We start from the raw sequence: 17959 nt of genomic DNA, 5'->3' as shown, positions 1-17959 counted from the left end.
CAGAATGGATTATGCACTGCATTAAGGTCTGCAGGAAACATAAGGATAAAATTCATACTATTAGACTGTTTTCTTCATTTCTTTTTACTCTTCAGAGCTCTGCTGGAAGAGCCAGCACTGGAGAGAGCCAGAGACTAAGTCAGCTCAAGAGCACAGGGATTTGTGAGAGCTGGGGCAAACTGCAGTGCCATGTTTTCCCAAGTGCACAGACAACAGCACATCCCACCTTGGCCAGAGGGATTCTGGCCAAAACTCAGTCTCTTAAATAGATTAGAAATCCACAAGTTCTGTCAGGCTGAGGAACGCTCTTCTAAACCCCACATTCAGAGACTGATGTTCCCTGCCAAAGCAGCCAGGAAGCACAGCCCAAAGGAGAGCAAAGGATCCGCAGGCAGCACGCCCGGGGCACACCCAGGGACGTTTGGTGTGGGGAGGAAGGAGAAGGAACGGGCTGGAGCTGCTCCCTCCTCCCAGCCACTGAGCAACTGCAGCCCTGCATTCCCACCCAAACCGTGCTCCAGTACAGAAACACAAACCACAGCCAGCTACAGAGAGGCAACATCCTGCATAACAGCCTCAAACCAGCCCCAGGATTTCACTGCTTCAGTCCCAGGACAAACCATTCCTGAATGCAAGCCCCACAAACACCTCTGCCAACCCCTCTCACAGGAAGGGGCTGCAGGCTGAAAGGCAGCACCCACCTTCACCTTCCTTGCAGAGTGCTCCTGTGGCCACCCTCAGCACCTCCAGCAAACCTGAACAGGACCTGACATCCCTCTTCAACCAACTGGAATGAGCCCCAGATAAAACCCATCCACACACAGAAATCAAACTAATATATTTATTATGGGTCATGCTTATGTTCCACACTAAAAATCAACAGTACCAAATCATTTTAGGGTCTGTTTGATCTTTATGCTGGTGGTTTTTTTCCCCCTAAAGGTTCTTAAAGGAACAACAGATGAAAGAGCACTTCTTTGGGGACTCCACACTTCTTAGTGTGGTCCAAGAAGGGACCATACTAAATGTCACTGACCTGTGGCTGCTGGCAGCTCTTTGACAGAGACTTCCTCTTTGTTCTGAGCACTTTCTGCCTTCCTCTCACCTGTTTTCTTCCACCGTTTATTTACTTGATCCACCAAGAACTTGAACTCACTTCTGTGTTTGTTTCCTGAAAGGTAACAGAGCATCACTGACCGCTCCCACAGGACTAAGGTATGGTACAAACATTGAAAGGACAGGAACAGAAATGGACACAAAAAACTGAATTAAAAATATTTTTGTTACTGCAGATGAAAACCAACCCATCACTGTGGTATGTTCCACATTCTATTAATGATCCAGATCTGTGTCTGTGCTTTTTTAGAGCTACTCACAGTCCAGAGCACTGGCACAGATGAACACTTGATGCTCTGTGTCACGCCCATTACACTGCTGGGATTCACATCCTTTAAGTAAGTTAATAATGCAAATACTCTCTGCACTTTCAATCACTTGGTGCGTTTTAAGCACTCCTCTGCTGCTCAGCCAAAGCAATGCAATTGTTTAACCTTGGTACTTCAGATGCTTTACTCAGAGGCTGGGAAAACACCCGGAGTCCTCAGCAGGATCTGTGGATCACCCCAGGCTGCCCGGGCAGGGAGGAACCCCCTGACAGGAGGGGCAGCCAGGGGGGCTCTGCTCCCAGGGAACAGGGACAGCAGCAGAGGAAACAGCCTCAAACCGTGGCAGGGGAGGCTCAGGCTGGACATCAGCAAGAACTTCTCAGAAAGGACTGTCAAGATTGTGCCACCTCCCTGAGGAGCCCCCTCCAATGGGGGACCACCCTTTCAGTGGAGAAATTCTTTGATGTATTCGATGAGAAAACAGCACCAAGTTCTGCCCCACAGGAGGAAACAGATTTGACACAGCTCCCTTTCCCTGAGCAGCTGAAAACACCACATAAGGGCAAAAGTTCTGTTAATAAAAAGCAAGTTCTGTCCCAGATGTCGTGTCTGAGTCGCTGCACTCTCATTATGGAATTCCTCTGGTGCTTCAGTTTTCCAGCATTGCTATCTTTTGTTGCTCCGGCTCATGGCAGAACTACAAAGCTTTTTGAAAAGAAATGTGCTGGCACCCAAGCACTGTTCAGCTGTGCTGTAAATCACTGTGGTGCTGAAACAACATCCCAAGCACATCCCACCAAACGGCAGCAACCAGCCCCAGACAGAACAGCAAATACCTAAAACACAAGACAAAGCAGCAGACCTCTAAAGAACACGGCAAATTAAAAGATTTATAAGCAGAAAAGGCAACCAAATAAATTTTTTTCAGATGCACTTCCTTTCCGGTAGATTTTTTAGCTCTTTAAATAGAGACCATGAAAAAAGCAGAGTGGGCTGAGGGTGTCCCCAGGTTCTTCAGAGCAGAAGGAAATGAGAGTGGCTGTAACTGCCAGGCAGAGCTCCCATCCCCAGGTTCATCAAGCCAAAGTATTAATTGCTATTTCATACACAGCAAAAAACCCTGCCAACAGTGCAACGTGCAAATTGCCAAGAGCCTGGGAAAGTGCAAAGAAGCAGAAAAAAAGCATTTTCTCCAAAGCAGTTTGTCCTGCCTTTCCCCAAGGCTGTTCACAGCCCCAGTGTTATTTCATATGGAAAAACAGAACAAAAGTACATTTGGGGGTTTTTATCCAGAATTTACACCAGAATTCATTCATTCAGCTGGGAATTGGGGTCTGGGGTGCAAACGCTGTAAAATAAAAGGGAAAAACTTCTTCATTGTGTAATAAAGCTTTTTAAAGTCCATTTGTTTTACTGTGAAATAATGGCATTTGATAAGAGTTCTTTAATCTCAAACTGTTCTTGAATTTTAACATACAGCTCTTTTTTCAGGCTTATGATTTATTCCTTATTATTTTATAAGAAATAATTACTTGACAACAGTTACCATTTGTCTCTTTGGTATTTTTTATTAATTTTAAAACCATATCCTCTCAGTAAAATATTTTTCTATCTTCCCCTTTTCCCTATTTTTCTTTTCAATTTTCAGTTAATCTGCTTGTGACTATCAAGATCTCCAAGTGATTAGTTTTGCAGCCATGCCCTTTTAGCAATCTAAACTCAATCAAATATTGTCTTTGAAAAATGAAGACAGTACTTAATATATTTTTGTTGTAGATGTGTACAACAGGCCAAGAAAACAAAAGCAGGAGCAGGAAGGGCATTGCCCTGGTGGCTCAGGAAGGCCTCTCAGGGCAGCTCTGCTGCAGAGGGCTCCCAGTGACACCACAGTGCTGCACATCCCCACCCTGCTCTGCTGCTCTCATGGCCAGCAAACGTGGCAGGACACTAAGGAGAACAAAGTGCATAAACAGAGATGCCTTTGCAGGCAATCAGTGTGTGTATTTTAGCTCAAAGGAGAAGAATTTAAAAACAAAATGAGCTGAAATTTGCATGTTACTTACGATATTCAGCATGGATCTCATCTATTTCTTCCTCTGTCTGGTCCTTTGTGAAGGTCAAGCTCTACAAAAACCACACAAATGTTTTTAACATAAATGAAAAGATTATAAAGCTGCAGACTTTGAAATTAGAGACTTAAAACTGGAAGAAGCAACAGTTTTGTTCCCCCCAGCTTTCAGTACCTCATCACATTAATCCACATTTACAGAACATATGCACAGTGTCCTGCCCTACTTCCACCGAGGCAACAGGACCAAGGCAGTCCATGAACACCCAGCACAAGTAATATAAAATATTTCCTAACACTGTGCAAGAAACAGGCTCCAACAGCCACCCAAGTATCAAATGTCATGGGAACACAACAGGAGCTAGTGCCAGTACGGAAGCATGGAATTCACTAGCTAAATCCTGGAGAATTCTAGGAAGCAAAACATTCCCCACACTGCCATGGAGGGTCAAAATCTTCCAGTATGGCCAAGGAGAACATTACTCAAGAATTTTTATTGCAGTCAAAAATTGCTCCAATTTAAAGAGTTTGGGCACAAAGCTCGGCAGCACACCCAGGACAAACGTGTGGTGTGAGAAAAACCAGGCTCATCACAGGATGCTGAATGTGAGCTCCAATAGGCAACCTGGGAACTCCCACAATAAAGCAAAGGCAGACCCTCAGTGCCCACTCTGCAGTTCCTGCTGGCCCCCCTCTCTGAGAACCAAGACCAGCACTTACATTTTCACCAGGTTTATTACACTCTAACTGAACCCGAATCTTCTCATTCTTCTCCAGCTCTTTAACAACCTCTGCAACTGTTTGGAAATACAAGAAAGGGATCACTGAAACAGGAGCTGGGTAATAAAAAGCTGTAACAACACAGACTGAAACTACCCTGAATTTAAAACCCAAACAGCATTAGCCCTCCGAAAGGGAAAGCTCAGGCTCCAATTCCAAGCAAACATGCTGTCTTTCCAAATCCTCCCAAACCTCCCTCCAGCACACAACAGTGCTTGTGGCACACAGGCCATCATTCAGAGAGACTTTCCATTTCATACCTGATGTTTCAGTGGAAGACACAGTAATTGCATCTACTGTTTATCTTACCTTGTCCCCCTAACCACCTTCCAGGGCAACAGAACCATGTGCAGGCTCAAGGGCAAAGCCCACACAGGAATTACAACCTACTTCAACAATTGTCAGACACGACCAAAGCCTATAAACAACATAACTGTAACATTTAACTAGAGCCACGGCTAGGCAGAACCCTGCACAGTTTACTTTGACATTTACTTTTACAAATCTGTTTCTGCATTTCATCATCTTCACAGCACTGCCAGGCAGCTGTGGGCAGTTATTAAGACAAACACTTCACCATACAGTGAAGCAGAACAAAAGTTTACTAAGCTGAGAAAGAATAAAACCTGTTCCAAGCTGGCTTAGGCACACTCCAGGAATGTGGCAGCTGTGCCTCCTCAGCAGCTCAGCTACTCGTGTTACACAGTGACCTCGGGCTCCCTGCACCACCCAAAATGCACGTCTGCATCTCACGTGTGAGTTTAATAATTCACCCTTTGTGCACAGGTTCTGAACACAGAAGAATTGGCATTATTTAGGGGAGAGCAGCTGGAGGGCACTGCCCACAGCCCAGCACTCCTCCCTCACTCTGGATGAGTGAGGCAGGCTCATGAAGCAGTGCTCACCCCCAGCACTGAGCAAAGGCTCACCCCAAGCACCCCCAGCAGTTAAAGAAGTATTTTGCACTGGTCTTGACTTACACAAGATAAACTCTTCCAGTTCTCCCAACAGTCCAAGCAGTGTTATGCCCACCCCGAGGGGTAAGAGAAGGGGAAATGCAGATGGTTTGTGATGGCAGCAACCTCCCTGCAGCCTCTCCCTCACCTGATTTGGGATTTAGGGAATCACACTGAGCATTGTACATGTGCACAAACTCCTGGTGTCTCTTAATGAGCTGCTGCCGGGTCCCAGAGGCAGACAGACCATGCTCCTTGAGCTTCTTCCTCAGATCTCGATCCGACAGCAGGTTATAAACAACTTTGGACATCAGCTTCCTTTTGTGAGCAGAACTGCCAAAGGAAAACAGAAGAGACTTTATTTAATTAATACTCCTATGAAAAGAAAAGTACAATTACTTGAGGGTACTTCACCCACTCAGGATAACATACACATGAAAGAAACTTGGGTTTTCCACCTCAGTACTGGCCATGGCTTACTTGAATCAGCTGGAGAAACAGTAAAAGCATCAAAACATCAAGCCAAAACTTGAATTAGGAGATTTTTCAGCCTTCTGGAAAAACGTCTTTGAAAAAAATAGTCGTACCTGAAGGCAGCAGTTCCCAGCTAACAGAAGGGTGGTTTGGTGATACAGAGAGAGACACTAAAGATGAGTAGCAGTGCTCTCAGAGGAATAACATCTAAGGCCAAAATTTACTGCTTTCCACTGCTTTCTGTCAGAAGGACTCAATACTCCTGGCACAGCTGGGGAAAACATCTTAATTACAGGAAACTGCCAGGGAAAATTCAAGTCCTAGTACAACTTTTGTCACTTACAATTAGCAGAACATTTCCGTCTGTCAAATTAGCTCAGGCTTCCCTACACCTCCTGGTGAGATACCCTCAAACTAGGAAAAACAAAGAGGCCAAAACCCATCTACAGCCTCCCTCATCTTCTGCGGCTGCAATAACTCACAGAGGAACAGCATTTAATTAGACATTTTTCTTTCTGCAGCAAAATAAAGCTCAGCTGCACTACTCTGGATTAGAGAGCAGTTAACAGCTTACCACTGTGAAAATGAGAGATTTATTTTAAAACTATTCAGCACTTCCTACTTATCACATTGAAAACTTCAAGGTTAAAAAGCAAAGTCTTACACAAAAACTGTCAATAATTCATCTACTCTCATCCAGCCCTGTAGCACGGCTGGTAAAAAGAAGGTGGATTACCACAATACACTCTTTTTTCAAATTCTTTTGGGAAACATAAAAAATTTCCCTGAATAATCAAATTAAATCTTCTGAAAGTCCTACAGAAGCTTGGTGTGTATTCCAGCTCCCCAGCAGCAGGACCTAAAGTGTGCTGACAGCTTTCCAGCAGCCAGCCACAGGAAAACAGCTTCCAACAGGTTTAAATCCCAGTGTTGGTTGGGTTTCCCCACGCTGGAGAAACACAGTGCTCGCTGGAAACACACTTACATGTTGGAATTACCCCTGTGGAGCTCTGGGGGCTGAATGAGCAGTTCTGTTCTGTTAACACAGCCAGCTTTGGGGATAACCAGAGCTCACCCTCCTCAGAGGAGCATAAGGGATGTGCTGCTAACAAACAGCAGTGACCAGCAGTGCCACAGAGCTGGCACTGCCCAGCACTGCCAGGCACAGGCAGTGCCTGCTGTGGCACTGCTGGAGCAGCCCAGAGATCAAACAGGCAGAACCTGAAATCCTCTTAGGCACGTGGGCGTGACACCAAGACAGATCTGCCTTATTTCTCCATTTATTAACAGCAGAGAAAGCACTAAACCACTCCAAATGGAAATTAAATGTAACATCAGATTTCAATATCCATTCACCATTTTTCCATCTTGAAAGTCTTTCAGCTTACAGACTGCACTCTAAGCATGACTGGGCAAAACAAGAGCTTTAACATAAAATTACTTTCTAATTCAAGGTTCAGGGGAATTGGAAAAACAAGCATTGAAGTACAAATCCTCCCAGTTCTTCAGTCTGATCAGTCAGAAATAACAGCAGCCTAAATTTCTGCTGTAAGTAAAACAAACTGAAACTCCACTTCTGATGTGAATGTGGCGACCGTGACCAATGCTGGGGCAGGGGCACAAAGCCAAAGGAATGCATTAATCTTATGGAAATCAAGATCTTCAGGAAACTTCAACAGCCCCACAAAGAGGAGAGAAAGGTGCAATTTTTATTCTTTAACTTGACAGCTATTGAAGAAAATGTCTCTTGGCACACCTGAACCGAAGGAATCGATTCATTCACCAAATGAAAAATGGGAATCAGTGATATCTGAAGGGAATGTTAATGCCAGGGAGCAGAAAAGGGACAACACACAGACTAATTCCCTGTGCTGAATTTTTTAAAGCCCTGGCCACTGTTTTCTTGCCACTAAACGCCAAAGAGTAACTGAGCTGGCAATGCACACACTTTCTCAGGGAGGGACAATCCCCACGGTGATTTCAGAGTGCTCCACACAGCAGGGAAGCCAGAAACAAACACCAGTCACTACTGTGACACCCCAGCACCAAGCAGCTCCGGGTTCAGCAGGGCACACACCAGCCACACGGCCCTGGAAGCTCTCAGAGCTGCTCCTTACCTTCGCAGGCTGTCCTTCTTCTCCTCCCTGGTCAGGCAGCTGTCCAGATGTTTGTTTATGTATTGCTCTAGAACAGCAACCTCACAAACAGGACATTCCACTGAAAGCAAGGGAGAAGGGATTCACTAGTGTGGATATAACAGCAAAGAGTGAATGTTCTCTGAGAAACAAACAGTTGGGACAGTAACAAAACACACTAGTCCTGAGCTGTCTGTTACTGTCCTGGACATCCCATTTGAGTTCTCAGAACACTGAACCCTCTCACTGCAGCTGTTTCACAAGTACTGTCTGACCAAGTACTTTGCAATTGTGGAAATAATTTCCATGTGATGCATGCTCAAAGATTCAAAAAGGTCATAAAATAGGAAGCAAGAGAAAGTTTTAATTGCTCAAAAATAAACAAGCAGTAAAATTTCATGTGAGCTTTAAATTATCGACACAAGGCAGTCTGATGTGTAAAACCATGACAGGTTTCCCACAGTTCCTCTTTCCTGGCTGTGGTACCTCTCTTTAAGCAGGATTCATCCACCTAATGAATACATATGAACTTCAGAGTTCCAGACGAATAAATCGTTAAACAAAGGAACAGCTAAATTTGAACTAATAAGAACCAGGGGTATACTCCTACATGGTGTTTTGATTTAATTTAGGCTTTTAGCTGGGTCAATAGAATGGTGTCAGCATGTCAGAACTAAGAGGATTCTGCCATTTTATTGGGCTTAATTGGTATAAATGTGCATTTTCATGCTTCAAAGTAAATTCACCCTAACTCTGTAGAATTACAAAAGAATAAAGCAGATGACTCTTCTGGAGAGTGTGTGAACAGAAATATTAACAGAACTGCTGCCATGCTCATTTGAGTTCAGGCTCATTCTTCAAACAACAAACACATTATAAAATAACCTGCATCTGGTTACTGAAGGATACAAGAGCAGAATAAACGCCAGTGTCTGTCTAGTCATTAGGGGGAAGAAGAGAGATTACTTCATTTTTACTAAAACTGTTGCACAACTATTGTTTTTTAGTGTAGTTACTCAAGGCAAAGGAATCTGTAAGAGCTGAATCCCATTTAGTTCCTTGGCAGCAGCTCAGGCTCTCGTGGAGAACACGCTTGGAGCAGAGCTGTCCCACACCAGCAGTGATGTGAGGGACACAGGCAGCCAGAGGGAAGGAGCTGAACGTGCCCACAGGGCAGAACCACGCGGAGAAACGGCAGCAGTGCCACATGCTGAGGGTCCTCTAACACACACAGCCAGCCACACGTGGGGAGAGAACAGGACATAACCAGAAATTAAACTCCTCACCTTTCCTGTCTGCTTTCAGCACAGACGTAGAAGGCTTTTCATGACCTTCAGTGCACCCAGGAATCCCTTGTGATCCCACTTCGCTGTCTTTACCACCAGGCTCTGCAGAAGTGCTGTGAAGGTCGTGGTGTTCCTCGGTTTTGAAACCCTTCTGAGCAGTCCATGCCAGGCCACCTGCCTTGGTGGAGGTGCAGACTTTGTCCTTTCTCAAGAAGCTGTCCATCCCCAGCACCTCTTTAGAATCTGGCTGAGCCCCAGGGCTCCTGTGGCTCTCGGCAGCCGGAGGGGACGGATTCGGGGGAGCATCCAACACCAACTGCAACAGCTGCTGTCTAGAGCACCCACAAAAAACACACAGCTAGCACACTGGATGGCAGTAAGAACTTGAAAACCTGTTTGCCAACACACACTCCTTTTTGGGTGTGAAAAATACAGAAAATGCCAGGACTGAGGGCAAAAGAGGAGGGAGCAGTCCCGCACTGGCTTCTCCCAGAGTGTGTTTTTTTGGGCTCAGGAGCAGCTGGGTGATGACACCTCCTGGTCCCACACCCCAGCCCCAGGGGCAGAAAGCCAGGGCACAGCAGACACTCCTGGCACAGCCCTGGGCTCTCCTACAGCACTTTGTCACCTGCCAGCCCCTCCCTCAGCACCAGGGTGAATTACTCAAATTTCTCACTAATGGCAGGAACTCTGACACGTGTGATTGGAGATCAGACAAGCATGACTAGACTGAAGCTCATCCATCATCCAGTGAGGCCAGAGAAAGCCTGCAGTGATGGAGGGGTCCAGCCCCTGCCATCACCAGCCTGGCCAGCTCACCTGGGAGCTGACCCCATGGCAAACATCAGTTCTACACAATGTTCAAAAACCTCTGCATATTGTGTATGGTCCCAGTGTTATCTGTGATACTCTCAAGAATTTAACAGACTGGATGAGCCCTGAACTGACAGAATTTTACCTTCCTGGCACAGAGCAGTAACTGCAGCACAGCTGACAATGCTCAGTTTATGAGCAGAGCAGTGTCCTTCCCTTTGAAGGCTGAGAGATGAATCAACCAGGTGCCAGCACGCCCAGATCCACCAAAGCAGCCACTACCCAAAGCCTCCTGCAAGGCCCATCCTCCTCAGTCGCTGAGATGGGTCAGGGCAGGCAGTTAAAATAAACCTGCTTAAATAAAGATGGATGGTTTCTTAACATCCTTCCCTCCAGCATCCTCCCTCCGCTCCAACAACAGCATAAACAGCTTCCCATATTTTTTCCTTCAGACCTGTAACACCCACAAAATCTAAGTGTCCTTCATCAGGCTGCTGGTTCCCATTTTACAGTCCTCTTACTCGTCTCTTGCTGAAGGAGCAATGAAGCAGAGTTGTTGGGAATCTAAGGCTTCCACATAAATAAATTCCAAGGAAGAGCCAGAGCTGTGAATCTTCCATGAACAACTCACACAGGACAGTCCCACCTGCACTAAAGGCAATGTATCTCCTTGAAATTCCTCCTGCATTCCTGCTGGAGGCTCAATCACTGCATCAGCAATGACAGCACCTGCTCCCTCGAGCACCCAGAGTCGATGTGTTTATTCCTCTGATTCACTCTCTGTTGAGTAACCCTGATTAGCAAACAGAGAGAAACTTGACAGTAAAAACATTTTTCTTCCCTATGCATGAAGAAAAGCAGAGATTCTTTTCAGCAAGGACTGCTACTTTTCTACTTAGGCAAGTGTAAGTGTAATTTCTATTGATAAGTTTTCTAACAAGGTGATGCAGAAACTGACAATTTTTCTCAATCTTTTTAGTAGAGGGCAATGAAAACAATTCTTTACACTTCACACAAAACTCTACAAGTTATTTTTGAAGATAAGATAGATAAGAGAACTCTTCATTAAGGACAGCTGGTGCAAAAACCGTTCCTCGTCTTTCTCTCCTGGCCTGGCCAGAGCCATGAATTCTGCCCCAGAGCACAGACAGGTGAGGGAACAGAAAACTGCTCATGGCAACCCCCCCAAGGTCCTGCCCCGCTGGGCTCAGGGTGTGCCCTTCACCAGGGCACTGCACAGTCACAGCCACCAAAGCCTGGTGAGAACTGCTGCTCTCCCTTCACACACAGAAACATCCCTGGCCATGAGGAAGCACAGCACACCTCCACTTCCCCTGGGAGCCCGGAGGGAGCTGCATCCCACACATCCCCCACAGCTCACCCTGCACACACCCAATGCTGAGCTGGGATCAGTGCTGGGCTGGCTGGAACGACTCCCACCCCCTGCAGACCCTGACCTTGGAGCACAGCGTTCACTCTGCCAAGTGCCAACATTACCATTTTCTTCCCCTCCAGGCCTGACTTAAGAAATGGGTTTGCACTTTGTGAAATGCTGGGAAGATTTAAGGCCTAATTTTCATCGAACTACACAAGGCTCAAAGTCAAGTTAGAACATACTTGATCTTTCAAATATGCTGAGCTCTTCAGCCCCTGGACTGTGGATTTGTTTTTGGGGCCAGCCAAGGGGAAACAAAGCAGATGGAGAAGGAGGGGGAGACAGAAGATCTGTCCTGTCCCAACATCCCCAGGACAGAACAGCAGTGGCGTTCAGCAGTGTCCCCCGAGCTCAGGGCACAGGAGTGACCCGGTCCCAGGTGCCAGCCCTGGACACACCCTGACCCTGCCTGCTGTCCCCTGAGCAGCCTGTGCCAGTGCAGCAGGAGCAGGGAACCCCCCAGCCCCAGCCCCAGCCAGCCCTGCACTGCCTCCCTCCAGCCAGGCCAGGCCGGGCTCCACAGCCCTGCTGATCCAGCCTCACGTGAGAAATTGATTGAGCTCCAAGTCACAAAAGGAAAGGTTATTGAACTACTCTCACCGGTAAGATTTATACTGATCCATTAAAGAGCCCGAAAAATTAACGTTTAAGATTCAATATCATAATGGATCCAAGTCAGCACTACTTGTTCCCTACAAAATTAGGCATTAACAAAAAAATAGTAACCCATTTATCACTAGGAAGTACCAGAATTCAAGCTGAAACGATGGAACTGTAGGATTTAAATTACTCAAATAAATCAATTAAATCTAGTAGTGGTCATATAGAAGATTAGATCCATCTACATTCTATGATCTTCATCAGAGAAAAATTCTCTCATGAAACAAAGCCATCAACTGAACTATGCTTCTTGTCACTTACAAAGCCAAGAGTCTCACTGACTTCCAGCTCCAAGTTAATTTCGGAGAAGATCAAAGTGCATTTGTCTCTTATAGAGACAGGAACACCCATAGAATTCCCAGCAAATCACTGAGTAGCTGCTCATCAAAAGAAAACAGATAATACAAGGAGCCTCATGTATCTACTGTTGTGAGAATTTACCAAGTCATATTTATTCGGTTGTTCCTGCCTTTTAAAGGGATATGAAGCTCAAAAATTAATTAAAAACAAACAGAAAAGTAGTTAAGAAATTTAGTTGAAAGCACAGCACTCCACTACTTTCCTTACTCAAGAAAACCTCACATTTTTAGTCTTTCAATACCTATATTTTCCTAGCCAGTGACTTCACCAAAAGAATGCTCTTGCAAGGTGACCATTACCACTGGACAAAATCCTCCTATTCAGAATCTCCCCTGCACACACAGGAAGGGTCTTGAAGAAAATCTTTACTACCATTATTTCCCCACAGAATCCTGACGTGTCTGTTGACTCCCTACACACCAGCAGAGGTTGTAACTTCCAGAGCAGCTACCCAGAAGCAGAACCAAAATGAGCCTCTAAAATCTCCACATCACTTGAGTGGACAGTAACCTTCAGCCAGAAGACTGCAGGATTTTTCCAGAGTGTAAACATTCATCTTTGACAATGCTTCTGTGACACCACAACTTTTTTTGCTCAGTTCTCACACTGCTGAGACAAACCAGAGAGAGTAGCCATAAAATTACATAAATACCTTGCAGAATTAAAGCTCTTCACTAGATCATCTAAAATCCGGTTGTTTTTCAGGTCAGATTCTGAGACTGCCTATTAAAAAAAGGAAAGAAAAAAAATACAAACCTAAACAAACAAACATTCAAATGCAGTGAAAACAGCAAGTGCCCAGAAAATGTTCAAGTGATCAATAACTCTCTTCTTGGCTCAGTGCCTCAACTACCCCCACCAAAGTGCTACAGGAATTAAGATCTTTAAAGGGTAAACACTTCTTCCCCAAAAATATCCCACATTAAAACAACTGTCTGAGGACTTAAGTCTGGGATATTAAGGGTAATAGGTAAAAACAAAGCATACAGCTAAAGCAACAAAGCCCAGAGTGCCCAGGCTCCAACAATGGCTTATTGCAGCACAGGTCTAACAATTTTGAAAACCAAAACAAAGGGCTTCTGAAGGTGGTAAGAACCTTCAGCAACAAAGCATGAAAACTGATGAAGGGAAATGTTAATCTTCTGATTATGGAATGAAAGTATGAATTATGAGATGCCTTTATGCATTCAGTTTTTTAAACAATCCCTGATTTTTACCTCACTGCAACTCTCTCTGCTCTTCTTTTTAACAAAGGTTCTATTTTATTTTTTTTATTTTATTTTGAGATGAAATGGGGCCACTCAGATACAGAAAATAAATTGCTTATGTTTCAACACTGCTGGTTTAAATGATGGAGTATTTTAACAAATTAATGTTAAATGTTTTGTGACAGATTGTACACACAGCCCTGAGCCAAACCCCAGGTCTGAGCTCCATCCCCTTCTGCCTGCACTGACAGAGGAGTGCCTCTGAAACAGGAAAATTCCAGATGCAAGAGCACCACACTTCACCCATGCAAGTAGAATTGATTATTTGGTGTAGTCCAAACGGAAAAGCTCCTGAGATTTGCCAAAAGATAAAAAATAAACTGAGGGGAAGAAACCAAAAGCACACTTACCACACAGCATGTTGGACACTGCGTTTTATAGGACAAGAACTTGCGGATACAAAGGGAACAATCTGGAAAAAGGAAATACAGAATTTTGAACATTATTCCAAATGCAGTTCCACATCCTTGCTTGTGTATTTCCTTATTGTACAATATATGCAAGCGATTTCACAATTATTGAAATTTCACAAATATTGAAAATACACCATCTTTACATGGAATTGAGATTATCATTGTTGCAAAAGAAGCTGTATTTTATGCAAAAATGTTTCAACACCAAATATCAGCTCCTCCATCTAAAGCTGACGTTTGTTTCCTTTTGTTTCCCAGTGCAAGAAACCCCTCCTCAGCCACCACCACTACAGCAGTGGGGACACTTTCCACTAGACCAGGTTGCTCCAAGCCCTGTCCAATCTGCTCTAATGCACCAATTAACACTTAAAACCACAAATCCATCTAAGTGCTCAAAAACTATTACATATATAGTGAGACGTGATATAGCATGAGGAACCCATAAAGAAAAGAAACAAACTGTGTGAATACGAATGAAGTGGCAGCTCCAGGCTGCCAGCATCTGACACCGCAGCCCCTCCCATGGGCCAGGCTGTGAGCAGTGCCTGCTGCCCGAGCTCCGTGCCCCAGGCAGGCTGTGCCTCCAGGTGCACAGGCAGACAGGCAGGGTAGCAGTGTAGAGAATTTCCAGTTCTGTGGCTCCCCACACTGGTTTCAATGGTGACAGCTTTGCCAAGCTAAACTACACCTCACTGCCAAACTACAGTGCTCCCCTTCAGGGAAGGAAGTGCCACATTTTCTGAACCAAACAATTACAAGCCTTTATTTTAACGTGAGAAAAGGCAAGGTACTTTCCCGCTAAGCTGGCTTAAACTGCCTGGGGCCAAGTGCCAGCAGACATCGCCCAGGGCACACAGAGCAGCATGGAAAATTTGAGCTCTTAATGCTCTCCACATAGAGCTTTTGTACCACCCTCAAGATGTTAAGAAAGATACTTAAATGAAGAATGCCAGATGCCACATGTTTGTATTACAGCAGGAACTACACAAGGGAAGGTTCTGGCTGCTTCCACCTTGCAAAGCTCCTCCCAGGTTCCACCACAAAGAGGATCACAGAACCCTAGGATGGTTTGGGTGGGAAGGGACCATAGAGCCCATCCAGTTCCACCCCCTGCCATGGGCAGGGACACCTTCCACTACCCAGGTTGCTCCATAACCTGCCCAGGGACGCTTCCAAGGATGGGGCAGCCACAGCTTCTCTGGGCAGCCTGTGCCAGAGCATCACCACCCTGCCAGGGAACAGTTGCTTGTGCATCTCTACTCTAAGCCCGTCCTCTGTCAGTGGAAGCCATTCCCCCTCGTGCTGGGACTCCAGGCCCTGGTAAACAGTTTCTCTCCATCTTTCCTGCAGGCTCCAGGACCTTCTCTTGGCCAGGCCGAACAACCCCGCCCCGCAGTCCCCGGGCTGGGAGCTCCGGCGCGGCACTCACAGCTGTGCGAGCACTGCGGGATGATCACGGCGATGCTGAAGTAGTCGAAGCAAATCCCGCAGCGCAGCAAGTCATCCACGGCCTGCAACGAGAGCGGGGGGTGAGCGGGGCCGGCCCGGGCGGGCGGAGTGCCCGAGGATGGCAGCGCCGGCACCGGCCGCGGAACGGCCCCGGGACCCGGGCCCCGACCCGCCCTCCGGGCCCGCCGCGCCGCACGCACCTTCAGCGGGGCCAGGCTGGGCGGCCACGGCGGCTCGAGCAGCGGCAGCGCCTGGGCCATGTCCGTGTGTCTGTGGTGCGGCCCCGGTGCGGCCCCGGTGCGGTCCCGGTACAGCCCCGGTACAGCCTCGGTGCGGCCCCGGTGCGGCCCCGGTACAGCCCCGGTACAGCCTCGGTGCGGCCCCGGTGCGGCCCCGCTCCCAGCGCCGGCGGGCCCGCAGCCCGCGCGCGCAACGCAGAGCGCTTCCGCCCGCGCTTCCGGCATGGCCGGGGACAGACCGGGAACGGGGAGAGAGAGCCGGGAACGGACCGGGAACGGGGAGAGAGAGCCGGGAACGGGGAGAGAGAGCCGGGAACGGGGAGAGCGGACCGGGAACGGACCGGGAACGGGGAGAGAGAGCCGGGAACGGGGAGAGAGAGCCGGGAACGGGGAGAGCGGACCGGGAACGGGGAGAGCGGACCGGGAACGGCCCGGGAACGGGGAGAGAGAACCGGGAACGGGAACGCCGCTGCTCTCGGGCAGTCACAGCCGCTGCCGCCGCTGGTTTGCTCGGGTGCCAAACGAGAGTGTCCGAGTGATGCCATGGGATGCACGTGGGTGTCCTCAGCTGTATCTTCCAGATGGTATTAGTGTGAAACCCACGTGTCGGTGAGGTTTGAAATACACTGAGCCGCCTCCCTCCCTCTGCGGTTCCCTGCGCCCAGGTGCGTCTGCCCTTTGCTGTGGGAACCTCTTCCCGCAGCTCTGCTGGGTTGCCACGGGAATGGGCAGCATCCGCATCACCTCTGCCCCGGGCCTGGCCGGGTCTGCCTCTGAATTCCAGAGAAGGGACAGCAAAACCCAGTCTACAAACACACAGCCCGACAGCTGAAACCCACGAACACGGCAGCAGTGCGTGATCAGAGCCCAGTGCTCCCCAGGGGCTGTCGGGAGGTTCAATAATTGCCACGGGGTTTGGGGAAATGAACGCACTGCCCAGGCCCGGTAGGATAAAGGTGCAAAGCCGACTGCAGGTCCTGGGTGCAGCTGTGGCTGCAGGGCAGGTACAGACCCAGGCCTGGGTGCAGACGCTGCCTGTCGCGCTCAGGGCTCGCTGGCAGGGAGCACCCCGGTCCCCTGGCTGCTCTTCTGGCACACTTCACACTGTTACAACATTCCTGTTGCTTTCACTTGCTGTAGCAGGGGTTTTTACACACATACAAAAAGCATGTGTGACCATTTTTATAGTACTCTACAGAACAGTACTTACTTCCCTCTGCTTACTTCATTTCACAGGTGTGTTTTAAGCCCTTCACTTCAGCAGCTGCTGGTGACTCAAAGGTGCTGTTACCTGAAATCTGTGCCTGATTTTTCCTGTGAGCTTTTTTGTAGCACTGCAATTTGTATGCTCTTGCTCCTGATCTGAGCTAGTCTGATTTTTGAATCCAGCCCAGCTCCCTCAACTGACACCCAGCAACACTCATAGATATCTGTATAAAAGGTACTCCTTGACCCCCATGATGGAGAAGGTCAGAAGGAACCATCACAATGGTCTCTGCTGGCCTTGGGCACTGTGAGTCTCTGAATTTATATATTTGAATGGATGTGATTACTGCCTGCCCCTCGCCAAAAGTGCTGGAATTTACAGAATAGTGTCATTGCCACCTAAGTGCCTGTTCTTTTCACCTTAAGGAATCCATTTCTGCTTTCTCTGTGAACTGTGACCTAATTAATGTATCAAACTCCTGCAATTTTCTCTTCTCTTTGTTCCCTCATGCACATGGCAGACCTTGGTTCACACATTCTGACAGCAGCTTAGTGGATGGGAATTAACTCACCCAGGAATGGGCACAGAAGGTTCATGGGTTCATTTCTGCAGCTACACATTTATTTTTTGTTTAACTGGACTGATGAAGAGCAAAGGGCAGTGAATTTACCAAGCACCATCCACACAGACCGCTGCTGAATAAAACACAATTTAAACTGTTTTCATGGTAAAAGCAGCACATAAAAGAACCCTGGAAAATCTGTGCTTTCACCTGAATCCTGCACACTGCAGAAGCTGGAGAGCATCTACATGCTTAGGATGCATGGCAGGATGATCCCTTTAGCCTGGGTGAATCTTTAGCAGCTTTAGCCTGGAGCTGTGTGAGCGCTTTCCCACTGGATGCAGTGCTCTGGGCTGTGTCACCATGGCAGGATGATCCCTTTAGCCTGGGTGAATCTTTAGCAGCTTTAGCCTGGAGCTGTGTGAGCGCTTTCCCGCTGGATGCAGTGCTCTGGGCTGTGTCACCATGG

General features: G+C 47.3%; 1 protein-coding gene across 6 annotated transcripts in view; it reads right to left on the bottom strand.

The window, feature by feature from the left end:
• Nucleotides 1–17959, bottom strand: part of RAD18 (RAD18 E3 ubiquitin protein ligase) — a 32691-nt gene that overhangs the window by 14452 nt on the left and 280 nt on the right. For 4 of the 6 annotated variants that reach the window (XM_063411441.1, XM_063411440.1, XM_063411439.1 and 1 more), the window contains exons 2-11: nt 15683–17894; nt 15463–15544; nt 13971–14032; nt 13005–13075; nt 9085–9416; nt 7781–7880; nt 5338–5522; nt 4174–4250; nt 3449–3509; nt 1037–1171 (exon numbers count right to left, since the gene is read on the bottom strand). In XM_063411441.1, coding sequence (XP_063267511.1) covers nt 1037–1171; nt 3449–3509; nt 4174–4250; nt 5338–5522; nt 7781–7880; nt 9085–9416; nt 13005–13075; nt 13971–14032; nt 15463–15544; nt 15683–15946 — 1369 coding nt within the window. In that variant the 5' untranslated portion in view covers nt 15947–17894. Of the gene's footprint in view, nt 1–1036; nt 1172–3448; nt 3510–4173; nt 4251–5337; nt 5523–7780; nt 7881–9084; nt 9417–13004; nt 13076–13970; nt 14033–14493; nt 14602–15462; nt 15545–15682; nt 17935–17959 lie in introns of those variants that run through there. The other 2 variants (XM_063411438.1, XM_063411442.1) reach the window with 2 other exon arrangements.

The sequence above is a fragment of the Prinia subflava genome, chromosome 14 (assembly GCF_021018805.1).
Source record: "Prinia subflava isolate CZ2003 ecotype Zambia chromosome 14, Cam_Psub_1.2, whole genome shotgun sequence".
In the NCBI taxonomy this organism is placed as follows: Eukaryota; Metazoa; Chordata; class Aves; order Passeriformes; family Cisticolidae; genus Prinia; species Prinia subflava.
This window is presented reverse-complemented; position numbering and strand designations above follow the sequence as displayed.